The sequence below is a fragment of the Sphaeramia orbicularis genome, chromosome 22, assembly GCF_902148855.1.
Source record: "Sphaeramia orbicularis chromosome 22, fSphaOr1.1, whole genome shotgun sequence".
Lineage (NCBI taxonomy): Eukaryota > Metazoa > Chordata > Actinopteri > Kurtiformes > Apogonidae > Sphaeramia > Sphaeramia orbicularis.
In genome coordinates this window covers 306,661-333,535 of record NC_043978.1, presented here as the reverse complement: position 1 = coordinate 333,535, position 26,875 = coordinate 306,661, and the positions used below count along the sequence as shown (strand labels likewise).

The window sequence follows — 26,875 nt, the reverse complement described above, 5'->3', positions numbered from 1 at the left end:
GGCTGGAAAACTACACCATGGTCGACCCAGGAGATTGTCTTGGCCGACGTAAAAATTCAGACGAGACAACACGCAACGAGCAAGTTTATCAGTGACTCTCTGAGCAGACGACAAGGAAATAACGCACCGCATCGCTATGACGACCAGGTACTGTAAAGTCAGTAGTATCCTGGAATGGAAACAGTCTCCAGGAACAGGACCTGGTACCAGAGTGGAGTCGAGTGGAGCCGGTTCCATGTAGTGGAAACGTGGCATAAGCTAACAGAACAGCCTGTTGGCATTGATGTGTTCTTTAGTTACCGTATGGTGAAATGCCAGTCTACGATCCTGGAAAAGATGGTGTACATGGTCCTGTCGTCATAATCGTTAATGGTAATCACGTTGAAGTGGCGCAGGAAACGTGGTGTGACGGGGTTCCGGCCTCCACCTGAGGACAAAGCAGACACGGCTGAAATGGACTGAAAATACAACACTGATTCTGTGAGCACTTCCATCCAGCATGGGAAACATCTGAATACCCAACACAGCACTGTAGATCTGCCAACAGCTCCATGGGATTCAAGTCTGGTCTTTGTTCTAAGTGTCTGAAGGTTCTGCAAAACCCAAACAAGTGTCAGTTTAGCACTGTTCGAGTTCAGTATCCTACTATAATGGACGTTCTGTGTGCGACGTGTGTCCAGAGGTTTTTCCCGATGTTGCAGCACAGGAGGGCGTACGGATGCAATGTCGCTGTTGCACAGCGCAGACCTCCGCTAAGAGAGATCTGCCCCCCCCCCCCCTTCATTTTGTTCATTATTTTCTTCATTTTTCTTAATTTCGTTTTTATATTTTCTTCATTTTTGGTCATTTTGTTTTTATATTTTCTTCATTTTTCTTCATTTTGTTCATTGTTTTCTTTATTTTTCTTCATTTCGTTTTAAAATTTTTTTCATTTTGTTCATTAATTTTCTTCATTTTTCTTCATTTTGTTTTTATATTTTCTTCATTTTTGGTCATTTTGTTTTTATATTTTCTTCATTTTTCTTCATTTTCTTCATTATTTTCTTACTTTTCTTCATCGTGTTTTTATATTCATTTTTCTTAATTTTGTTCAATATTTATATTTTCTTAATATTTGTGCATTTTGTTCATTATTTCCTTCATTTGTGTTCATTACCTCTGCCAGGAGATATTGTGATCGCTTTGCTTTGTGTGTGTGCATGCGTGTTTGTTTGTTTGTTTGTTTGTTTGTTAGCAAGATAACTCAAAAAGTTATGGACAGATTTTCATGAAATTTTCAGGAAATGTTGATACTGGCACAAGGAAGAAATGGTTAAATTTTGGTGGTGATCAGGGCCCCCCTAGGCCCAATTTAAAAAATTCAGCAAAAATTCAAAAATCAACATTCGTTAATTATTTGAACAAACTTGGTCGACCGTAGCCCAAAGATGTTCCACAACAAGTATCAAGTCATTCTGCCTGACGGTGTCGGAGAAGAAGATTCATGAAAAATTGTTTATGGACATTAACTGACCCCACCAGTCCTCCAGTCCACCAGTCCTCCAGTCCACCAGTCCACCAGTCCACCAGTCCACCAGTCCTCCAGTCCAACAGTCCTCCAGTCCAACAGTCCACTAGTCCTCCAGTCCAACAGTCCACCAGTCCAACAGTCCACCAGTCCACTAGTCCAACAGTCCACCAATCCAACAGTCCACTAGTCCAACAGTCCAACAGTCCACTAGTCCAACAGTCCACCAGTCCACTAGTCCAACAGTCCACCAATCCAACAGTCCACTAGTCCACCAGTCCAACAGTCCAACAGTCCACTAGTCCAACAGTCCAACAGTCCACCAGTCCACTAGTCCTCCAGTCCAACAGTCCACCAGTCCACCAGTCCACTAGTCCTCCAGTCCAAAAGTCCACCAGTCCACTAGTCCAACAGTCCACCAATCCAACAGTCCACTAGTCCACCAGTCCAACAGTCCACCAGTCCACTAGTCCACCAGTCCACCAATCCAACAGTCCACCAGTCCACTAGTCCAACAGTCCACCAGTCCTCCAGTCCACCAGTCCAACAGTCCACCAGTCCACTAGTCCAACAGTCCACCAGTCCTCCAGTCCAACAGTCCACCAGTCCAACAGTCCACTAGTCCTCCAGTCCAACAGTCCACCAGTCCACCAGTCCACTAGTCCTCCAGTCCAACAGTCAACCAGTCCAACAGTCCACCAGTCCACTAGTCCAACAGTCCACCAATCCAACAGTCCACTAGTCCACCAGTCCACTAGTCCAACAGTCCACCAGTCCAACAGTCCTCCAGTCCAACAGTCCACTAGTCCTCCAGTCCAACAGTCCACCAGTCCACTAGTCCTCCAGTCCCACAGTCCACCAGTCCACTAGTCCAACAGTCCACCAATCCAACAGTCCACTAGTCCACCAGTCCAACAGTCCACCAGTCCACTAGTCCAACAGTCCACCAATCCAACAGTCCACTAGTCCACCAGTCCAACAGTCCAACAGTCCACTAGTCCAACAGTCCACCAGTCCAACAGTCCACCAGTCCAACAGTCCACCAGTCCTCCAGTCCAACAGTCCACCAGTCCAACAGTCCACCAGTTCACCAGTCCAACAGCCCTCCAGTCCAACAGTCCACTAGTCCTCCAGTCCACCAGTCCAACAGTCCACTAGTCCTCCAGTCCACCAGTCCAACAGTCCACTAGTCCACCAGTCCAACAGTCCACTAGTCCAACAGTCCACCAGTCCAACAGTCCACCAGTCCTCCAGTCCAACAGTCCACCAGTTCACCAGTCCAACAGCCCTCCAGTCCAACAGTCCACTAGTCCTCCAGTCCACCAGTCCAACAGTCCACTAGTCCACCAGTCCTCCAGTCCAACAGTCCACCAGTTCACCAGTCCAACAGCCCTCCAGTCCAACAGTCCACTAGTCCTCCAGTCCACCAGTCCAACAGTCCACTAGTCCTCCAGTCCACCAGTCCAACAGTCCACCAGTCCAACAGTCCACCAGTCCAACAGTCCACTAGTCCTCCAGTCCACCAGTCCAACAGTCCACCAGTCCAACAGTCCACCAGTCCAACAGTCCACTAGTCCTCCAGTCCACCAGTCCAACAGTCCACCAGTCCTCCAGTCCAACAGTCCAACAGTCCAACAGTCCACCAGTTCACCAGTCCAACAGCCCTCCAGTCCAACAGTCCACTAGTCCTCCAGTCCACCAGTCCAACAGTCCACTAGTCCTCCAGTCCACCAGTCCAACAGTCCACTAGTCCACCAGTCCAACAGTCCAACAGTCCACTAGTCCAACAGTCCACCAGTCCAACAGTCCACCAGTCCAACAGTCCACCAGTCCTCCAGTCCAACAGTCCACCAGTTCACCAGTCCAACAGCCCTCCAGTCCAACAGTCCACTAGTCCTCCAGTCCACCAGTCCAACAGTCCACTAGTCCACCAGTCCACCAGTCCAACAGTCCACTAGTCCACCAGTCCTCCAGTCCAACAGTCCACCAGTTCACCAGTCCAACAGCCCTCCAGTCCAACAGTCCACTAGTCCTCCAGTCCACCAGTCCAACAGTCCACTAGTCCTCCAGTCCACCAGTCCAACAGTCCACCAGTCCAACAGTCCACTAGTCCTCCAGTCCACCAGTCCAACAGTCCACCAGTCCAACAGTCCACCAGTCCACCAGTCCACCAGTCCACCAGTCCTCCAGTCCACCAGTCCTCCAGTCCAACAGTCCACCAGTCCAACAGTCCTCCAGTCCAACAGTCCACTAGTCCTCCAGTCCAACAGTCCACCAGTCCACTAGTCCTCCAGTCCAACAGTCCACCAGTCCAACAGTCCACCAGTCCACTAGTCCAACAGTCCACCAATCCAACAGTCCACTAGTCCACCAGTCCAACAGTCCAACAGTCCACTAGTCCAACAGTCCAACAGTCCACCAGTCCACTAGTCCTCCAGTCCAACAGTCCACCAGTCCACCAGTCCACTAGTCCTCCAGTCCAACAGTCCACCAGTCCACCAGTCCACTAGTCCAACAGTCCACCAATCCAACAGTCCACTAGTCCACCAGTCCAACAGTCCACCAGTCCACTAGTCCACCAGTCCACCAATCCAACAGTCCACCAGTCCACTAGTCCAACAGTCCACCAGTCCTCCAGTCCACCAGTCCAACAGTCCACCAGTCCACCAGTCCAACAGTCCACCAGTCCTCCAGTCCAACAGTCCACCAGTCCAACAGTCCACCAGTCCAACAGTCCACTAGTCCTCCAGTCCAACAGTCCACCAGTCCACCAGTCCACTAGTCCTCCAGTCCAACAGTCAACCAGTCCAACAGTCCACCAGTCCACTAGTCCAACAGTCCACCAATCCAACAGTCCACTAGTCCACCAGTCCACTAGTCCAACAGTCCACCAGTCCAACAGTCCACTAGTCCACCAGTCCAACAGTCCACCAGTCCACTAGTCCAACAGTCCACCAATCCAACAGTCCACTAGTCCACCAGTCCAACAGTCCAACAGTCCACTAGTCCTCCAGTCCAACAGTCCACCAGTCCACCAGTCCACTAGTCCTCCAGTCCCACAGTCCACCAGTCCACTAGTCCAACAGTCCACCAATCCAACAGTCCACTAGTCCACCAGTCCAACAGTCCACCAGTCCACTAGTCCAACAGTCCACCAATCCAACAGTCCACTAGTCCACCAGTCCAACAGTCCAACAGTCCACTAGTCCAACAGTCCACCAGTCCAACAGTCCACCAGTCCTCCAGTCCAACAGTCCACCAGTCCAACAGTCCACCAGTCCTCCAGTCCAACAGTCCACCAGTCCAACAGCCCTCCAGTCCAACAGTCCACTAGTCCTCCAGTCCACCAGTCCAACAGTCCACTAGTCCTCCAGTCCACCAGTCCAACAGTCCACTAGTCCACCAGTCCAACAGTCCAACAGTCCACTAGTCCAACAGTCCACCAGTCCAACAGTCCACCAGTCCTCCAGTCCAACAGTCCACCAGTTCACCAGTCCAACAGCCCTCCAGTCCAACAGTCCACTAGTCCTCCAGTCCACCAGTCCAACAGTCCACTAGTCCACCAGTCCTCCAGTCCAACAGTCCACCAGTTCACCAGTCCAACAGCCCTCCAGTCCAACAGTCCACTAGTCCTCCAGTCCACCAGTCCAACAGTCCACTAGTCCTCCAGTCCACCAGTCCAACAGTCCACCAGTCCAACAGTCCACTAGTCCTCCAGTCCACCAGTCCAACAGTCCACCAGTCCAACAGTCCACCAGTCCAACAGTCCACTAGTCCTCCAGTCCACCAGTCCAACAGTCCACTAGTCCACCAGTCCACTAGTCCAACAGTCCACCAGTCCAACAGTCCTCCAGTCCAACAGTCCACTAGTCCTCCAGTCCAACAGTCCACCAGTCCACCAGTCCACTAGTCCTCCAGTCCCACAGTCCACCAGTCCACTAGTCCAACAGTCCACCAATCCAACAGTCCACTAGTCCACCAGTCCAACAGTCCACCAGTCCACTAGTCCAACAGTCCACCAATCCAACAGTCCACTAGTCCACCAGTCCAACAGTCCACTAGTCCAACAGTCCACCAGTCCAACAGTCCACCAGTTCACCAGTCCAACAGCCCTCCAGTCCAACAGTCCACTAGTCCTCCAGTCCACCAGTCCAACAGTCCACTAGTCCTCCAGTCCACCAGTCCAACAGTCCACTAGTCCACCAGTCCAACAGTCCAACAGTCCACTAGTCCAACAGTCCACCAGTCCAACAGTCCACCAGTCCTCCAGTCCAACAGTCCACCAGTTCACCAGTCCAACAGCCCTCCAGTCCAACAGTCCACTAGTCCTCCAGTCCACCAGTCCAACAGTCCACTAGTCCACCAGTCCTCCAGTCCAACAGTCCACCAGTTCACCAGTCCAACAGCCCTCCAGTCCAACAGTCCACTAGTCCTCCAGTCCACCAGTCCAACAGTCCACTAGTCCTCCAGTCCACCAGTCCAACAGTCCACCAGTCCAACAGTCCACCAGTCCAACAGTCCACTAGTCCTCCAGTCCACCAGTCCAACAGTCCACCAGTCCTCCAGTCCAACAGTCCACCAGTCCAACAGTCCACCAGTTCACCAGTCCAACAGCCCTCCAGTCCAACAGTCCACTAGTCCTCCAGTCCACCAGTCCAACAGTCCACTAGTCCTCCAGTCCACTAGTCCACCAGTCCAACAGTCCAACAGTCCACTAGTCCAACAGTCCACCAGTCCAACAGTCCACCAGTCCTCCAGTCCAAAAGTCCACCAGTTCACCAGTCCAACAGCCCTCCAGTCCAACAGTCCACTAGTCCTCCAGTCCACCAGTCCAACAGTCCACTAGTCCACCAGTCCACCAGTCCAACAGTCCACTAGTCCACCAGTCCTCCAGTCCAACAGTCCACCAGTTCACCAGTCCAACAGTCCTCCAGTCCAACAGTCCACTAGTCCTCCAGTCCACCAGTCCAACAGTCCACTAGTCCTCCAGTCCACCAGTCCAACAGTCCACTAGTCCTCCAGTCCACCAGTCCAACAGTCCACCAGTCCAACAGTCCACCAGTCCAACAGTCCACTAGTCCTCCAGTCCACCAGTCCAACAGTCCACCAGTCCAACAGTCCACCAGTCCAACAGTCCACCAGTCCAACAGTCCACTAGTCCTCCACTCCACCAGACCAACAGTCCACTAGTCCTCCGGTCCACCAGTCCAATAGTCCACCAGTCCAACAGTCCAACAGTCCAACAGTCCAACAGTCCAACAGTCCATGGGCTGTTTGGGCTGTTGGACTGCTAACAGCCCAGGTGGTTCTTACCTGGTGGTCCCATGGCGCAGATGCTCTGGAGGTCCACTAGGTGGATCACAGAGCAGTCCTTCAGGTCGTACCAGTTCCAGTGGTCCAACCACTGACGCAGCAGCTCCACAGGGGGCTGGGCGCCGTACACCTCCCTGACCGGCATGTTGACGTCATCCACAAACACCACCTGAGGAGATACAAGGGTACGCTGAGAAGATACGAGGGTACACTGAGGAGATACGAGGGTACGCTGAGGAGATACGAGGGTACGCTGAGAAGATACGAGGGTACGCTGAGGAGATACGAGGGTTTACTGGGGAGATACGAGGGTACGCTGAGAAGATACGAGGGTACGCTGAGGAGATACGAGGGTTTACTGGGGAGATACGAGGGTACGCTGAGGAGATACGAGGGTACGCTGAGGAGATACGAGGGTGCGCTGAGGAGATACGAGGGTACGCTGAGGAGATACGAGGGTTTACTGGGGAGATACGAGGGATCAAACTCAAAAATAAGATCATAATAACCTATAAAGAATGACAACACCAATTTTTTAGTGCAAAAATAATTAAATTATGAAAATATTTACATTAACAAACTATCCTTTAACAATCAAATGTGAATAACCTGAACAAATATGAACAACCTGAAATGTCTGAAGAAAATTCAGCACAATTTAAACTATTTTCTGCCTGTTCTTTAGAACAGGCAGAAAATAGAACATTTATGTTCTGTGTCTTTGTAGATCTGATCCATAATGCACATAGGGAAATGATTAGTCGAGGCATAATATTGATAAAATTGTACGTATTTCTTACCAAATTCCATTTTTTCCAGGTTATTCACATCCTTTTTGTTTGGATAGTTTGTAAATGTAAATATCGGCATAAATGAATGTTATTTTTTGCAGTAAAAGAACTTGCAGTTGTCATTATTTATTGGTTATCATGCTATTATTGTACTAGTCGGCCCACTGCAGATTAAACTGGACTGAATGTGGAACCTGGAAGAAAATGAGTTTGACAGTTTGATTTACAACAAAAACAACACTTCTTACACCTTGAAACTCTGGTTCTTAGTAAATACTAGATAGCAACCAACACCAGCAACTGACATGAACAATATGATGTGTATCGATTCACTTTGACTCCTAACAATTTTCATTTCATTTTCATTTCATTGTGCAGGTTTTTCACCAATGGCAGCCTAGAAATGAACCCATGTGACCTCATTATCTTTTACTCCTCTGTTTTTAATCCAAGTATTGCACTCATGTTACACATTTCTTTACTAAATAGTCTCTCCATGTTTACAAAGTTCAAATATGTTTCCTCATTCTTACCCTGTGTTTTTTCTGCCTTAAATACATTTCAGTCTAATATTACAGAGACAATCCCATGGTTCATACCAGCCTATTTTTTTCTTTTATTGCTTCTTCTTAAACGTACGTCTGTGCTGCTCTGGGCTCAGAACATCCTAATGGTTCTAAACTCTTTACAGTCACTGAATCTACAAATAAAGAGCTTAACGTCTTTAAAGGAGTGCACTCTGCAGAACACAGAATCAGTACAGAATATCTGATGAAGTTCATCCAGAACAGACGTCGTACCATTTTCCTTCCGAGCGGAGGGCCGAACACTCCTTTACGGCGTTTATCTAGCTTGGACACGATCAGGTTCTGGGTCTGTTCGGCTGTAGTTTGAGCTGCAAAGTTGATAAATAACTGGTTGTATGTTTTCTTCTCCAGTTTATTCAGTAGGAAGTCCTGGAAAAAAAAAAGATTTAACAGACAAAAACAGAATTCAATATCATCATATCTTAGTAGGTACAATAGCTATACACTGACCGACCGACCGACCGAGGTCTGTAGTTTTTATTTATTTATTTATTGAATTTTAATTTTAAGAGAAGTTGAAGCTTGGTCCCAGTCATGTGTATGTCAAATCATATTAAATTCACATCAATATTAGTTGAGTTCTAATTTTAAATGTGTGGTAAATGGGATTTTCACTGTTCAATGTAAATGTCCACAGAGTCCACGTTCCACAGTGGATGTGGACAATTTAGTTCCAGATACAAGATATTGTTCTAAGTTACAGGTGGATCCAACTGGAGGTTAATTGGAGTTGTTTTGAATTTTTTTTAATGAATTTTGGAAAATTGCTCAATGATGACAGATGGAAAATTGTAGATGTTGTGACCTTGCTGTGACCTTGAACTTTGGCCTACTGGGACCAAAATGGAATGGGTTGGTCCCAGGGCCTAGGCCTATCTGTGGGGAAGATTTGGGAAAGATGGGTGGAAAAGTTTTACACTAAAGTTGCTAAAAAACAAACAAACAAACAAAGCAGAGTGATCCCAGTACCTCCTGGTGGAGGTAACACAGTCCATTCTTTGTGCATCAAACCTTTAGTTAACTCTAACTCACACACTGAGTACTGTTGTTTTTTTGACAGTATACACAGTTACTATGACATGACTTTCATTTAATAGTTTTTATTTGTTGTGTTAATAAGGGATAATGAGGAAAAAAAAACAACGCTGACCTTAATGTAGACACTCTTGCCGGTGCCGGTGGGCCCAATAATAACAGTGGGCTTCTGGTGGGTGATCAGCAGCTCCATCAGCGTCCTGTAGCACACTGTCTTCTCTGTAGGGACGATAATCTCATTGAACTGCATGTCCTTGTGAATCGGGGCTGCATCCTTCAACTCATCTGTCCACAACTCCCACCGGCCAGGACCCTCCAGAGCACAAGACAAAAGAAAATAAGGACAGCTTGGACAGTGACAGTCAGTCCAAACGCTGGGTTACTGTGATATTATTTTAATATTTCTCTGACATAGGGTGTGTTTGTTTTTTCAGCCTAATGACACCGGAGTCATCGGAGAACTTCTGGAGATGCTGGTGTTCTATGAGAAGTCTGAAGTAGAGTGAAAAGAAATGGACAGAGTACTGTACCCTGAGGGACCCCTGCACAAAAGACTATGGCCTCAGACACAGTTACAGCGACACCTACTGTGGCCTGGTGGTCCAGTAGTCAGTGTGCAGAAGAATGACAACCATAATCTGAAAGTTTCAAGGCCATCGACAATCTTTTTGTTCTGACTTTAACCCTTTCATGCATAAATTATGAGAACCTCAGTCAAGATTTTTTTCTTGAGTGTTTTATTCCTTCTTAGGCATGAAAAAAACAATGTGATTGAGTTTTTTTTTTCATGTAGTTACAAAAATGTCCACTCAGCTACACCATGCATTTAATTTTTGAAGCAAAGAAACATATATTTAAAACCCAATATTAGAAAGTGATATGAAAACAGCGACATAAAAACATTTTTAATGCAGCTGATCTGATGTTTTCTCACATTTTAACATATTCTAATACTAGTTATTACTCACTGCAAAAACACAAAACAAAAACCCTGTTAATTACAGTCTAACAATTAATTGATTTACTCTCAAACGATACTGCAGATCAGGTTTACCAAGAACAGCAAAGTTACAGTGATGGTATGAACTGAAGTGTATGGGACGATGCATAAGCGTATTAAGTACTCGTATCGGTACTCAGTATCGGCAAGTACTCAAATGGAAGTACTTGTACTCGTACTCAGTCTGGAAAAAAGTAGCATTGGTGCATCCCTACCTTAAACCAGATGTGTCGATGACACATTAGCGCACTTTGGATCATTGGAACTTTGTTGCAGTTTGTGTTGTGTGTGTTGTGTGTGTTGTGTGTGTTGTGTGTGTTGTCATCCACTGTTCTAATGACAGAAACAGTCTACAGTCAAACACACTGAACAATAACTGAACAGACCATAAACGTACAGAAGCAGGTTTCCTTTAAATCTTGCTAACAGATCCCTACCTCTTTAATGAAGCGATACTGGTAGACTGTTCCGTCAGTGGGCAGGGCCACTGTCAGCTGTTTGGGCGGAGCCTCAACAGCGGCCTGGAGGCCGTAGCGGGTGCGGGTCTCTTCACTTAAGGGGCCACTTAAGACCTCCCTTAGCACTGCATCAAACTTAAGGCGCCCTGAGTCATCACAGCTGGCCCCCACAGACCAGACCAGGGAGAAGACGAAGACCCCCTGAGGAACACGAGAGGGTCCAACACACATTCAGGTTCTAAAGCATCTGATTAAACAAGACGTTTTCTAAGTCAGCATTAATAGATTAAAACTATTAAAGTTTAACACGTGATGCTTAGCTGCCTGTGCTAATGGCAACAACAACAAAGAGCAAAAAGTTACACACCTAATGTCTACCTCCTATTGATGTTTTTTTGGACATTAGTTTATTTGGATTTTTTTTTTGTTCACCTCACTGCAATTCCTTTAGCGTTCACAGAAAACAGGTACGTGGCAGCGATCACCTGATCTTATAATAGCGCTGTAATACAATCACTACAATACACCTAATACTACTAATGACAATAATAAAACCTAAAAAGCTGTAACATATGCTGACCTCTAACCAGGAGCTTTTCTGGTGGTCATTAACGGTGTTCATCATTGCTTCATCTTGAAACTCGTCCATCAAACAGTCCATCAGATTCATAAGTGACTTGACCAAGTTGGTGTCAGAGGTCGGGGACAGTTCCTAATAGGACACAAAGAACACATCAATTAAAACTCAGCAGTGACTGAAATAAGAGCCACAAACTAGTGCAGACCTTTAGTGTTTTAGGTTTTTAGAGCAGATTTGAACTGGTGAAAGAATGTTCCAGTTCTAGTACCGTTACAGTGCTAATGATATGATGTGGTCCTCAGGTTCAGCTAAATGTGTGTTTAGTGTCAAATAAACTGCACATCACCAGTAAATATGTCCAAACATTCATGAATATGTGAATAAACACTGAATGACATGACAGTTCAACCATGTATGCATGTGTTTTCAGTGTGTTTAGCCTCCATGCTAATGTTTCTAATGTTGACCATGACACAACAGCCTGTTTAATAAACTGCACTGTGATGTTCAGGCTGTTTAGGATTCTGAACCACTGTTTCTATGAGACTGTGCAGAAAACACATGTGGCAGAGGTGTTTAGTGTCAGACTGCAGTGGAAGCTCAGCTCCCCCTAAAATGACTCCCATTAAATGCTCAAATCTGTTCAGTTGTTTTCATTTCATTGACTCCAAATGTGTTGGAACACGTTCATCTCTCAGACCAGTTGGTTCAGAATCAGTTTGATCCCAGATCAGTGGACTGGATGTTGTTCACTTCTCCTCCATTCCCGTGTCTGTGTTTTCTCATTCCATCTCTGCTCAGTGCATTTGTCCGTAGACGCTCAGCGTCCATGCACTTCAATGGGACTGAGTGGAACTGCTGGAAAAACCACTACAAACTGGACCAGCACTGGAGAAATGCCAGGATGTTGTCCCGCCCCCAGACGCTCAGCGTCTCTGGGGGTGAATGGAGCTGTGGGCGGAGCTCGGCTGGGCCGGACGCTGAGCTTCCATGTGGTGATTGGAGGATGGGTCCAAAGGCTGAATGCTGTTTGATTGACAGCTGTTCAGTTCAGTTCAGTTTAATACCGTCACACATTCTGCTGTGAAATCAGACACAAACCAAATGAACTGTTCATTTACTGACCTGAAAGAAAACACACTCACTGGACTTCCTTGTTTCAATTTAACATAATTTCAACGTTTTCTTGTTTCAGTTCCATAATTTAATCATTTCTTGTTCAGTTTAATATGGTTTTGTAGATCGTTAAATCAGTCAGACTGTTGGCTAGGTCAGACTGAACTAACTCTCCAGTCCCTGGAGAAGATGCCGACTGTGTACGATAAGGAAACTGAGCATTTTCTTAAAAGGAACGGAGGGACGAGTTTATGTTTAAATAACTTGACATTTTTTTGATGTAAAGCTGACAATGAGCTTCACCTGTCTGAAAGATGAACAGCTGACGCTGACATGTGGAGATAGTGTCAGTGTTACTGGGACTCAGGGTTATTTACTGGGAGGCTAAAGGTGTGGCAGACGTGTGCACCTTGACGGCTTTACGAACGAGCTCCAGACAAGCGGGCAGGACGCGGTCGAACAGGCCGGTGATCAGCTGTTTATCTGCAGCGGTGACGGAAACAGGCAGAGTGTTGATCCAGGACAGAAGGAGGGGCCTCCAGCCCAGCATGAGGGGCTCCATGTAGACCATCCCACAGCGAGACACCTGAGGACACATGAGACACCTGAGGACACCTGAGGACACCTGAGGACACATGAGGACTCATGAGACACCTGAGGACACATGAGACACCTGAGGACACATGAGACACATGAGACACCTGAGGACACCTGAGGACACATGAGACACCTGAGGACACCTGAGGACACATGAGACACTGGAAGACACCTGAGGACACATGAGACACCTGAGGACACCTGAGGACACATGAGGACTCATGAGACACCTGAGGACACATGAGACACCTGAGGACACCTGAGGACACATGAGGACTCATGAGACACCTGAGGACACATGAGACACCTGAGGACACATGAGACACATGAGGACTCATGAGGACTCATGAGACACATGAGGACTCATGAGACACCTGAGGACACCTGAGGACACCTGAGGACACAAGGACTCATGAGACACCTGAGGACACATGACGACAACTGAGGGCACATGAGGACACCTGAGGACTCATGAGACATATGAGGACACCTGAGGACACATAAGACACATGAGGACACCTGAGAACACATGAGAACATATGAGACACATGAGTACACATGAGACACCTGAGGACACATGAGACACCTGAGGACACATGAGACACCTGAGGACACATGAGACACCTGAGGACACATGAGGACACATGAGACACCTGAGGACACACAAGGACACATGAGGACATCTGAGGACACATGAGACACCTGAGAGCACATGAGGACACTTGAGGACCAGATCTACTCCTTCACTGACACAGTTCAGTTTAATACCGTCACACATTCTGCTGTGAAATCACAGAAACCAAATGAACTGTTCATTTACTGACCTGAAAGAAAACACAACCACTGGACTAACTGGTTTACATTTAACATAATTTCAATGTTTTCAACTATCAGTTCCCTGGAAAAGACGCCTACTGGGTACCATAAGGTCACTGACCATTGTCTTAAAAAGGAACAGAGGAACGAATTTATGTGTAAATAACTTGACCATGTTTTTTGATGTAAGGCGACAATGAGCTTCCCCTGTCTGAAAGACGAACAGCCGCCACTGACATGTGGAACCTGAACTAAAATGATTTGGACACCTTTAATGGTTCATATTTTCAGTATAATTTTTGCATTGTATAAATTCCTCCCATGGGCCGGACTGGACCAGACCCTTTGGTGGGCCAGTTCAGCCCATGGACCATATGTTTGACCCCCCTGGTAGTGGATTTATGAAAACCTAAACCCAGAACATCAACAGCTGGAGTGTGTGAGCTCTTACGGTTGCCGGTGAGGCCACCTCCAGATCCATGGGCTCAAAGATGAGGCTCATCTGCGCTGACATCTGGATGATCTCTCCGCTCATCAGACACAGCTTCTTGTTGTCGTCCAGGACCGTGTTCATGTTCTCGATCCACACGGCGTCAACCGGACCGTCGAAGATCAGCCATTTTCTGTCTGCGCTCTGAGACACACAAGACACCACAGTCTGAAGGCTTCCAAACACAACCATTAGAATCAGGATATATATGTGAAAAACACAGGACATATATGTGAAAAACACAGGACATATATGTGAAAAACACAGGACAAATATATGTGAGAAACACAGGACATATATGTGAAAAACACAGGACAAATATATGTGAGAAACACAGGACATATATGTGAAAAACACAGGACATATATGTGAAAAACACAGGACACATATGTGAAAAACACAGGACACATATGTGAAAAACACAGGACAAATATATGTGAGAAACACAGGACATATATGTGAAAAACACAGGACAAATATATGTGAGAAACACAGGACATATATGTGAAAAACACAGGACATATATGTGAAAAACACAGGACACATATGTGAAAAACACAGGACACATATGTGAAAAACACAGGACACATATGTGAAAAACACAGGACATATATGTGAAAAACACAGGACATATATGTGAAAAACACAGGACACATATGTGAAAAACACAGGACACATATGTGAAAAACACAGGACACATATGTGAAAAACACAGGACACATATGTGAAAAACACAGGACATATATGTGAAAAACACAGGACACATATGTGAAAAACACAGGACACTTATGTGAAAAACACAGGACATATATGTGAAAAACACAGGACACATTTGTGAAAAACACAGGACATATATGTGAAAAACACAGGACATATATGTGAAAAACACAGGACATATATGTGAAAAACACAGGACACATATGTGAAAAACACAGGACATATATGTGAAAAACACAGGACACATATGTGAAAAACACAGGACACTTATGTGAAAAACACAGGACATATATGTGAAAAACACAGGACACATTTGTGAAAAACACAGGACATATATGTGAAAAACACAGGACATATATGTGAAAAACACAGGACACATATGTGAAAAACACAGGACATATATGTGAAAAACACAGGACACATATGTGAAAAACACAGGACACTTATGTGAAAAACACAGGACATATATGTGAAAAACACAGGACACATTTGTGAAAAACACAGGACATATATGTGAAAAACACAGGACATATATGTGAGAAACACAGGACATATATGTGAAAAACACAGGACATATATGTGAAAAACACAGGACATATATGTGAAAAACACAGGACATATATGTGAAAAACACAGGACATACATGTGAAAAACACAGGACACATATGTGAAAAACACAGGACACATATGTGAAAAACACAGGACATATAGGTGAAAAACACAGGACATATATGTGAGAAACACAGGACATATATGTGAAAAACACAGGACATATATGTGAAAAACACAGGACATATATGTGAAAAACACAGGACATATATGTGAAAAACACAGGACACATATATGTGAGAAACACAGGACATATATGTGAAAAACACAGGACACATATGTGAGAAACACAGGACATATATGTGAAAAACAAAGGACACATATGTGAAAAACACAGGACATATATGTGAAAAACACAGGACACATACGTGAGAAACACAGGACATATATGTGAAAAACACAGGACACATATGTGAAAAACACAGGACATATATGTGAAAAACACAGGACATATATGTGAAAAACACAGGACATATATGTGAAAAACACAGGACACATATGCGAGAAACACAGGACATATATGTGAAAAACACAGGACATATATGCGAAAAACACAGGACATATATGTGAAAAACACAGGACACATATGTGAAAAACACAGGACATATATGTGAAAAACACAGGACAAATATATGTGAGAAACACAGGACATATATGTGAAAAACACAGGACACATATGTGAGAAACACAGGACATATATGTGAAAAACACAGGACATATATGTGAAAAACACAGGACACATATGTGAAAAACACAGGACATATATGTGAAAAACACAGGACACATATGTGACCTCAGAAGCAGCGAAGACTCTGTAGCTAACAGCCAGAATGCCGTCAGACCACTCATGGGAGACGGGGTCAAACTGCCCGTACAGCTGTCCCATAGTGATGGACTTTGGGTTGATGACTGTGATCTGGACCTGGTTCTCATCCATCAGACCCTGGAGGGACACAAACAAACAAAGAACAACTGTCCACACAACCAACTGGACACAGTTCAGTAAATACATACAGTCAGTTTGAATTGAAGAGTATAAGAAATAGAGGAGATGAACCAAGGTCGAGGGGTTCCACGGTGGGTGAGCAGAGGCAGTAGGCCAGACTGAAGTATAACCTGACAACCTCCAGGGTGGACTGCTCCACGGCAGTTCTGGTCCAAAGCCACCAAGAGACAGCGGAAGATCATGGTGGTGGACGAGGTCACCAGGGTGGAGCAGGAGCGCTTCTACATAAAGGCAATAGCTCAGGGCAGCCAAGAAGCCTGGACCAGGTGGGAGGCTTCTGTGCAGAGACGCATCAGCTGGGCGGACATCTGGAGGACTCCACAAGGCAGGCTGAGTTTCCTGATTAGAGCAGTGTATGACACCCTACCATGCCCCCGGAACTTCACCCAGTGGTTTGGGAGTGAGGTAGGCTGTCCATTGTGCAGTACCACCAAGGCTAGCCTCCAGCACATTCTGTCGGGATGCAAGGTGGCATTGACCCAGGGACGGTTTAGATGGCGACATGACCAAGTGTTAGCCAAGTACGCAGAGCTCCTGGAAGGATGCAGGGTGACAGCAAACTGCTCCCAGGAAAGAATAAGACCTGCACTAGCTTCCTTCGTCAAGCCAGGTGAGATGCGCAAAGCGCCCATGCAGGAACTCACCGTCCTGAGACCAGGGAAGGAGTGGCAAATGCTGGCAGACCTAAGAAGACAGCTAGTATTTCCAAGAGAGATCATACCAACTACCCTCAGGCCAGACGTCGTCATGTGGTCCGCAGTAGAGAGAGCGGTCACCCTTGGGAAGAGGGCATGGCAGCAGCCCACGAGAGGAAACACCTCAAGTAATCTGAGCTTGTGGCGGAGTGCCAGGAGGCTGGCTGGAGAGCCAGGGTATACCCTGTGGAAGTGGGAAGCAGGGGGTTTGTTGGCAAGGCAGCAGTCCATCTACTCCGCAGTGCTGCGTTGACAGGGTCAAGCCTGCGGAAAGCAGTGAAAGAGTTGGGAGAAGAGGCCGAGAAGGTGAGCTACTGGCTGTGGCTTCAGAGGAAGGAAAGTGGATGGGGACTAGCACCCCAGTGAGGGCAGTCACAGGGAGTGGTGGGGAGACGTCCCCATACGCCACTGTCCCCCCGCCGGGAGATATACTGGTCTGGGGGGCGAAACATCTGTGAACGGCAGCATCCCAGCTGATGACCCTGCGGCTGCCCCCATCGGCACCGGAGGAGGTGCGACAGGCCGGAAGGCCGAAGCAGGGACCAACATCTGACCTGTGTGATGATCTACAAGGAGGACAATTAATACTGAACAAACAAGAACTGAAACTCTGAATTATGAAAGAGCTGCAGCATCTGAAACTGACCACAAGGAACATTTGACAGAGAAACAGAACCACAGATAAACAGAACCACAGTGCTGCAGTTTCAGACTCACAGTTTGTTTTTATTCCCTCCACCAGGAGGTACTGCGATTGCTTTGCTTTGTGTGCGTGCATGTTTGTTTGTTTGTTTGTTTGTTAGCAAGATAACTCCAAAAGTTATGGATGAATTTTCATGAAATTTTCAGGAAATGTTGATACTGGCACAAGGAAGAAATGATAAAATTTTGGTGGTGATCGGGGGTGGGGGGTAGGGGGGCCCACGGGGGCCCACGGGGGGCTCCACTGATCAGCCTTGGAGGCGGTCTGTGCTCTCCGAGTGCTTTTCTTGTTATGTATTGGGATCATTTCTGTCAACTCACCATATATTTTGTATTAGAAAGGTTTTTGTTATTCTTATCAATTACTTGAAATTTCAGGCGACCCCATTTGAATTCCAGGCGACCCCATGTGGGGTCCTGACCCCAAGGTTGAAAAACACTGACATAAATTGTCTGTTTTTGGACAGTCTGTACCATCGTCCAGCCCTTAGTGAGTTCCTACCTTCTTGTAGATGTCATGAAGGGCTGCTGCCAACACTCGGTACGCTCTGGTCTTCCCTCCAAAGGGCTCCCCCACCAGCATGAACCCATGCCGCACTATCATCATCTCATAGATCTGCAGGATTTTCTCTGTGAAGAATTCAGTGACCTGCAAATTCATGCGTTTGCAGTTTTCTTGGATGGCCTCCAGCAGAACGCTGTAGTCTCTGTTTGGGAGCTGGACTCCTGGGAATAAGTCTGAGGTGATGCCCTGATACGGAAAAGAAACCAAGAAATATACACAAACTTCAGCCACAAATGGAACCAGTGTGACCACACCAAAGAGTCCATATTTAGTCTGGAACAGTCCCTTTAGTTCAGTCAATATTTAGTCTGGAACAGTCCCTTTGGTTCAGTCCATATTTAGTCTGGAACAGTCCCTTTGGTTCAGTCCATATTTAGTCTGGGACAGTCCCTTTGGTTCAGTCCATATTTAGTCTGGGACAGTCCCTTTGGTTCAGTCCATATTTAGTCTGGAACAGTCCCTTTGGTTCAGTCCACATTTAGTCTGGGACAGTCCCTTTGGCTCAGTCCATATTTAGTCTGGGACAGTCCCTTTGGTTCAGTCCACATTTAGTCTGGAACAGTCCCTTTGGTTCAGTCCATATTTAGTCTGGGACAGTCCCTTTGGTTCAGTCCACATTTAGTCTGGATCAGTCCCTTTTGTTCAGTCCATATTTAGTCTGGGACAGTCCCTTTGGTTCAGTCCACATTTAGTCTGGATCAGTCCCTTTTGTTCAGTCCATATTTAGTCTGGGACAGTCCCTGTGGTTCAGTCCATATTTAGTCTGGGACAGTCCCTTTGGTTCAGTCCATATTTAGTCTGGGACAGTCCCTGTGGTTCAGTCCATATTTAGTCTGGGACAGTCCCTTTTGTTCAGTCCATATTTAGTCTGGGACAGTCCCTTTGGTTCAGTCTATATTTAGTCTGGAACAGTCCCTTTGGTTCAGTCCATATTTAGTCTGGGACAGTCCCTTTGGTTCAGTCCATATTTAGTCTGGAACAGTCCCTTTTGTTCAGTCCATATTTAGTCTGGGACAGTCCCTTTGGTTCAGTCTATATTTAGTCTGGAACAGTCCCTTTGGTTCAGTCCATATTTAGTCTGGGACAGTCCCTTTGGTTCAGTCCATATTTAGTCTGGGACAGTCCCTTTGGTTCAGTCCATATTTAGTCTGGAACAGTCCCTTTGGTTCAGTCCATATTTAGTCTGGGACAGTCCCTTTGGTTCAGTCCATATTTAGTCTGGAACAGTCCCTGTGGTTCAGTCCATATTTAGTCTGGAACAGTCCCTTTTGTTCAGTCCATATTTAGTCTGGGACAGTCCCTTTGGTTCAGTCCACATTTAGTCTGGGACAGTCCCTTTGGTTCAGTCCATATTTAGTCTGGGACAGTCCCTGTGGTTCAGTCCATATTTAGTCTGGAACAGTCCCTTTTGTTCAGTCCATATTTAGCCTGGGACAGTCCCTTTGGTTCAGTCCATATTTAGTCTGGGACAGTCCCTTTGGTTCAGTCCATATTTAGTCTGGAACAGTCCCTTTTGTTCAGTCCATATTTAGTCTGGGACAGTCCCTTTGGTTCAGTCCACATTTAGTCTGGGACAGTCCCTTTGGTTCAGTCCATATTTAGTCTGGGACAGTCCCTTTGGTTCAGTCCATATTTAGTCTGGGACAGTCCCTGTGGTTCAGTCCATATTTAGTCTGGGACAGTCCCTTTGGTTCAGTCCATATTTAGTCTGGGACAGTCCCTTTGGTTCAGTCCACATTTAGTCTGGGACAGTCCCTGTGGTTCAGTCCATATTTAGTCTGGGACAGTCCCTTTGGTTCAGTCCATATTTAGTCTGGGACAGTCCCTTTGGTTCAGTCCATATTTAGTCTGGGACAGTCCCTGTGGTTCAGTCCATATTTAGTCTGGAACAGTCCCTTTTGTTCAGTCCATATTTAGTCTGGGACAGTCCCTTTGGTTCAGTCCACATTTAGTCTGGGACAGTCCCTTTGGTTCAGTCCATATTTAGTCTGGAACAGTCCCTTTGGTTCAGTCCATATTTAGTCTGGGACAGTCCCTTTGGTTCAGTCCATATTTAGTCTGGGACAGTCCCTTTGGTTCAGTCCACATTTAGTCTGGGACAGTCCCTTTGGTTCAGTCCATTTTTAGTCTGGGACAGTCCCTTTGGTTCAGTCCATATTTAGTCTGGAACAGTCCCTGTGGTTCAGTCCATATTTCGTCTGGGACAGTCCCTTTGGTTCAGTCCATATTTAGTCTGGGACAGTCCCTTTGGTTCAGTCCACATTTAGTCTGGGACAGTCCCTGTGGTTCAGTCCATATTTAGTCTGGGACAGTCCCTTTGGTTCAGTCCATATTTAGTCTGGGACAGTCCCTGTGGTTCAGTCCATATTTAGTCTGGGACGGTCCCTTTGGTTCAGTCCATATTTAGTCTGGGACAGTCCCTTTGGTTCAGTCTATATTTAGTCTGGGACAGTCCCTTTGGTTCAGTCCATATTTAGTCTGGGACAGTCCCTTTGGTTCAGTCCATATTTAGTCTGGGACAGTCCCTTTTGTTCAGTCCATATTTAGTCTGGGACAGTCCCTTTGGTTCAGTCCATATTTAGTCTGGAACAGTCCCTTTGGTTCAGTCCATATTTAGTCTGGGACAGTCCCTGTGGTTCAGTCCATATTTAGTCTGGGACAGTCCCTTTGGTTCAGTCCATATTTAGTCTGGGACAGTCCCTGTGGTTCAGTCCATATTTAGTCTGGGACAGTCCCTTTGGTTCAGTCCATATTTAGTCTGGAACGGTCCCTTTTGTTCAGTCCATATTTAGTCTGGGACAGTCCCTTTGGTTCAGTCCATATTTAGTCTGGAACAGTCCCTTTTGTTCAGTCCATATTTAGTCTGGGACAGTCCCTTTGGTTCAGTCCATATTTAGTCTGGAACAGTCCCTGTGGTTCAGTCCATATTTCGTCTGGGACAGTCCCTTTGGTTCAGTCCATATTTAGTCTGGGACAGTCCCTTTGGTTCAGTCCACATTTAGTCTGGGACAGTCCCTGTGGTTCAGTCCATATTTAGTCTGGGACAGTCCCTTTGGTTCAGTCCATATTTAGTCTGGGACAGTCCCTGTGGTTCAGTCCATATTTAGTCTGGGACAGTCCCTTTGGTTCAGTCCATATTTAGTCTGGAACGGTCCCTTTTGTTCAGTCCATATTTAGTCTGGGACAGTCCCTTTGGTTCAGTCTATATTTAGTCTGGAACAGTCCCTTTGGTTCAGTCCATATTTAGTCTGGGACAGTCCCTTTGGTTCAGTCCATATTTAGTCTGGAACAGTCCCTTTTGTTCAGTCCATATTTAGTCTGGGACAGTCCCTTTGGTTCAGTCCACATTTAGTCTGGGACAGTCCCTTTGGTTCAGTCCATATTTAGTCTGAGACAGTCCCTGTGGTTCAGTCCATATTTAGTCTGGAACAGTCCCTTTTGTTCAGTCCATATTTAGTCTGGGACAGTCCCTTTTGTTCAGTCCATATTTAGTCTGGGACAGTCCCTTTGGTTCAGTCCACATTTAGTCTGGGACAGTCCCTTTGGTTCAGTCCATATTTAGTCTGGAACAGTCCCTTTGGTTCAGTCCATATTTAGTCTGGGACAGTCCCTTTGGTTCAGTCCACATTTAGTCTGGGACAGTCCCTTTGGTTCAGTCCATATTTAGTCTGGGACAGTCCCTGTGGTTCAGTCCATATTTAGTCTGGAACAGTCCCTGTGGTTCAGTCCATATTTAGTCTGGGACAGTCCCTTTGGTTCAGTCCATATTTAGTCTGGGACAGTCCCTTTGGTTCAGTCTACATTTAGTCTGGGACAGTCCCTGTAGTTCAGTCCATATTTAGTCTGGGACAGTCCCTTTGGTTCAGTCCATATTTAGTCTGGGACAGTCCCTTTGGTTCAGTCCATATTTAGTCTGGGACAGTCCCTGTGGTTCAGTCCATATTTAGTCTGGAACAGTCCCTTTTGTTCAGTCCATATTTAGTCTGGGACAGTCCCTTTGGTTCAGTCCACATTTAGTCTGGGACAGTCCCTTTGGTTCAGTCCATATTTAGTCTGGAACAGTCCCTTTGGTTCAGTCCATATTTAGTCTGGGACAGTCCCTTTGGTTCAGTCCACATTTAGTCTGGGACAGTCCCTTTGGTTCAGTCCATATTTAGTCTGGGACAGTCCCTTTGGTTCAGTCCATATTTAGTCTCGGACAGTCCCTGTGGTTCAGTCCATATTTAGTCTGGAACAGTCCCTTTTGTTCAGTCCACATTTAGTCTGGGACAGTCCCTTTGGTTCAGTCCACATTTAGTCTGGGACAGTCCCTTTGGTTCAGTCCATATTTAGTCTGGGACAGTCCCTTTGGTTCAGTCCACATTTAGTCTGGGACAGTCCCTTTGGTTCAGTCCACATTTAGTCTGGGACAGTCCCTTTGGTTCAGTCCACATTTAGTCTGGGACAGTCCCTGTGGTTCAGTCCATATTTAGTCTGGGACAGTCCCTTTGGTTCAGTCCATATTTAGTCTGGGACAGTCCCTTTGGTTCAGTCCATATTTAGTCTGGGACAGTCCCTTTGGTTCAGTCCACATTTAGTCTGGGACAGTCCCTTTTGTTCAGTCCATATTTAGTCTGGGACAGTCCCTGTGGTTCAGTCCACATTTAGTCTGGGACAGTCCCTTTTGTTCAGTCCATATTTAGTCTGGGACAGTCCCTTTGGTTCAGTCCACATTTAGTCTGGGACAGTCCCTTTGGTTCAGTCCATATTTAGTCTGGGACAGTCCCTGTGGTTCAGTCCACATTTAGTCTGGGACAGTCCCTGTGGTTCAGTCCATATTTAGTCTGGGACAGTCCCTTTGGTTCAGTCCACATTTAGTCTGGGACAGTCCCTGTGGTTCAGTCCATATTTAGTCTGGGACAGTCCCTTTGGTTCAGTCCATATTTAGTCTGGGACAGTCCCTGTGGTTCAGTCCATATTTAGTCTGGGACAGTCCCTGTGGTTCAGTCCACATTTAGTCTGGGACAGTCCCTGTGGTTCAGTCCATATTTAGTCTGGGACAGTCCCTGTGGTTCAGTCCATATTTAGTCTGGGACAGTCCCTTTGGTTCAGTCCATATTTAGTCTGGGACAGTCCCTTTGGTTCAGTCCATATTTAGTCTGGGACAGTCCCTGTGGTTCAGTCCACATTTAGTCTGGGACAGTCCCTGTGGTTCAGTCCATATTTAGTCTGGGACAGTCCCTGTGGTTCAGTCCACATTTAGTCTGGGACAGTCCCTGTGGTTCAGTCCACATTTAGTCTGGGACAGTCCCTTTGGTTCAGTCCATATTTAGTCTGGGACAGTCCCTGTGGTTCAGTCCATATTTAGTCTGGGACAGTCCCTGTGGTTCAGTCCATATTTAGTCTGGGACAGTCCCTGTGGTTCAGTCCATATTTAGTCTGGGACAGTCCCTTTGGTTCAGTCCATATTTAGTCTGGGACAGTCCCTTTTGTTCAGTCCACATTTAGTCTGGGACAGTCCCTTTGGTTCAGTCCATATTTAGTCTGGGACAGTCCCTGTGGTTCAGTCCATATTTAGTCTGGGACAGTCCCTGTGGTTCAGTCCATATTTAGTCTGGGACAGTCCCTGTGGTTCAGTCCATATTTAGTCTGGGACAGTCCCTGTGGTTCAGTCCATATTTAGTCTGGGACAGTCCCTTTGGTTCAGTCCATATTTAGTCTGGGACAGTCCCTTTGGTTCAGTCCACATTTAGTCTGGGACAGTCCCTTTTGTTCAGTCCATATTTAGTCTGGGACAGTCCCTGTGGTTCAGTCCACATTTAGTCTGGGACAGTCCCTTTTGTTCAGTCCATATTTAGTCTGGGACAGTCCCTTTGGTTCAGTCCACATTTAGTCTGGGACAGTCCCTTTGGTTCAGTCCATATTTAGTCTGGGACAGTCCCTGTGGTTCAGTCCACATTTAGTCTGGGACAGTCCCTGTGGTTCAGTCCATATTTAGTCTGGGACAGTCCCTTTGGTTCAGTCCACATTTAGTCTGGGACAGTCCCTGTGGTTCAGTCCATATTTAGTCTGGGACAGTCCCTTTGGTTCAGTCCATATTTAGTCTGGGACAGTCCCTGTGGTTCAGTCCATATTTAGTCTGGGACAGTCCCTGTGGTTCAGTCCACATTTAGTCTGGGACAGTCCCTGTGGTTCAGTCCATATTTAGTCTGGGACAGTCCCTGTGGTTCAGTCCATATTTAGTCTGGGACAGTCCCTTTGGTTCAGTCCATATTTAGTCTGGGACAGTCCCTTTGGTTCAGTCCATATTTAGTCTGGGACAGTCCCTGTGGTTCAGTCCACATTTAGTCTGGGACAGTCCCTGTGGTTCAGTCCATATTTAGTCTGGGACAGTCCCTGTGGTTCAGTCCACATTTAGTCTGGGACAGTCCCTGTGGTTCAGTCCACATTTAGTCTGGGACAGTCCCTTTGGTTCAGTCCATATTTAGTCTGGGACAGTCCCTGTGGTTCAGTCCATATTTAGTCTGGGACAGTCCCTGTGGTTCAGTCCATATTTAGTCTGGGACAGTCCCTGTGGTTCAGTCCATATTTAGTCTGGGACAGTCCCTTTGGTTCAGTCCATATTTAGTCTGGGACAGTCCCTTTTGTTCAGTCCACATTTAGTCTGGGACAGTCCCTGTGGTTCAGTCCATATTTAGTCTGGGACAGTCCCTTTGGTTCAGTCCATATTTAGTCTGGGACAGTCCCTTTTGTTCAGTCCACATTTAGTCTGGGACAGTCCCTTTGGTTCAGTCCATATTTAGTCTGGGACAGTCCCTGTGGTTCAGTCCATATTTAGTCTGGGACAGTCCCTGTGGTTCAGTCCATATTTAGTCTGGGACAGTCCCTGTGGTTCAGTCCATATTTAGTCTGGGACAGTCCCTTTGGTTCAGTTTTATCTGCTTTTGTTTTCATCTGCTTTCATTCAGTGTCTGTCAAACATCTGATTTTACTGAAGCTACTGCTGTCATGTAAATGAAAATATGTGAATGGATGGATGGATGGATGAGCAAATGGATGGATGAGTGAATTAATGGATGAATGGATGAGTGAATGGATGAATGAATGGATGGATGGATGAGTGTCAGGCAGACTCATGCCCTGTCCTTCAGAAGAACAGACCAATAATGAAAACACAAACGCATCTACGTACTCATCATTTTCACAGCTCACACATATGGCAGTGGAATGTTCAGATGCTCAGAGGGTAAAGGTCCTTCTGTTTTGTGGTTTAAAATGACTGACTCAAATGTGAAGGACTAAGTGGATGTCTGTGGTGTAAAAGCAGCTGTTACGGAACAAACCTCAAACAGCTTCAGGTCGTGGGACAGGAACTTGGGCAGATTAACGTCAATAATGGATCTGAGTAACACAGTGTCTTCATTCTGCTGAGGGAACGCCAGCTGCACAGTCCAAAAGAAGCACAGACACAGGACAAACACGGACAACTGCACCTTTAAAATACTACTACAAAATAAACGTACAATAAACAAACAACAGGTGCATCATATACCACAGGTTTCCTAGCTCCTCATAATCCAAACAGTCACATTGAAGTCCCATAAAAAGAGCCTGTCGTAAATAGAACTGCTTTCTTATTACAAATACAAACCTGTCTGAGCAGAAGGCTTCAGTTCTGAACACACATGTGGGTGTTTGCCTTTTAAATAACTCAGCTCTGCTTCAACTGATACTAGTACAAAGGGTTCAAGGAAAATTCAAAGGAGTCATTCGGTGAAAGTGTGTTAAGACACGACACTCTGGCGTGGACCCAAATGCTCGAGACTACGAGGTTGAGAGATAAAAGGATTTTAAAGCTGCAGGAGACTTTCATGACCAGTTTTCCTCAGATCTGTCCATCCTCAGTCCTATCCTCAGTTTCATGAATCTGTTCGTCTGTCTGTCATTACTCAGCTGAATCTCTTACATTGTGGTGAACAGTTTCTTAGTTCCATCCACCATAAAAAGTCCATGTGTTTACAAATGAGTCGGGAGGGAACTCGGGCATCTTTGCAATTTTGTTGTGACGTGCATTGTGGGAAGCGAAGGTTCACACAGCTGGCTGACAGCAGCAGCTGGAACAGACACGATCAGAAACAACAGGAACTCCCTTCCTTCTATGCACATTCCTCCAGCCGCTTCAGCTGTTTCTGCACGTGTTTTTTCATCCATATAATATCATATGCTCACGCTGCCGCTGTCAGGTGGCGGCGCGAACCTCCGTTTCCCACAATGCAAGTCGCGACAAAATTCCTCAGATGCCCAAGTGACGT

General features: G+C 46.2%; 1 protein-coding gene across 1 annotated transcript in view; it reads right to left on the bottom strand.

Moving 5' to 3' along the window:
* The window catches only part of dnah7 (dynein, axonemal, heavy chain 7), a 201,946-nt gene that overhangs the window by 88,421 nt on the left and 86,650 nt on the right, over positions 1 to 26,875 (bottom strand). Inside the window, exons 29-39 of the mRNA XM_030126944.1 lie at positions 25,907 to 26,005; positions 18,522 to 18,770; positions 16,410 to 16,559; positions 14,252 to 14,434; positions 12,797 to 12,973; positions 11,272 to 11,403; positions 10,671 to 10,892; positions 9,349 to 9,546; positions 8,412 to 8,567; positions 6,821 to 6,989; positions 301 to 427 (exon numbers count right to left, since the gene is read on the bottom strand). Coding sequence (XP_029982804.1) covers positions 301 to 427; positions 6,821 to 6,989; positions 8,412 to 8,567; positions 9,349 to 9,546; positions 10,671 to 10,892; positions 11,272 to 11,403; positions 12,797 to 12,973; positions 14,252 to 14,434; positions 16,410 to 16,559; positions 18,522 to 18,770; positions 25,907 to 26,005 — 1,862 coding nt within the window. The remainder of the gene's footprint in view (positions 1 to 300; positions 428 to 6,820; positions 6,990 to 8,411; positions 8,568 to 9,348; positions 9,547 to 10,670; positions 10,893 to 11,271; positions 11,404 to 12,796; positions 12,974 to 14,251; positions 14,435 to 16,409; positions 16,560 to 18,521; positions 18,771 to 25,906; positions 26,006 to 26,875) is intronic.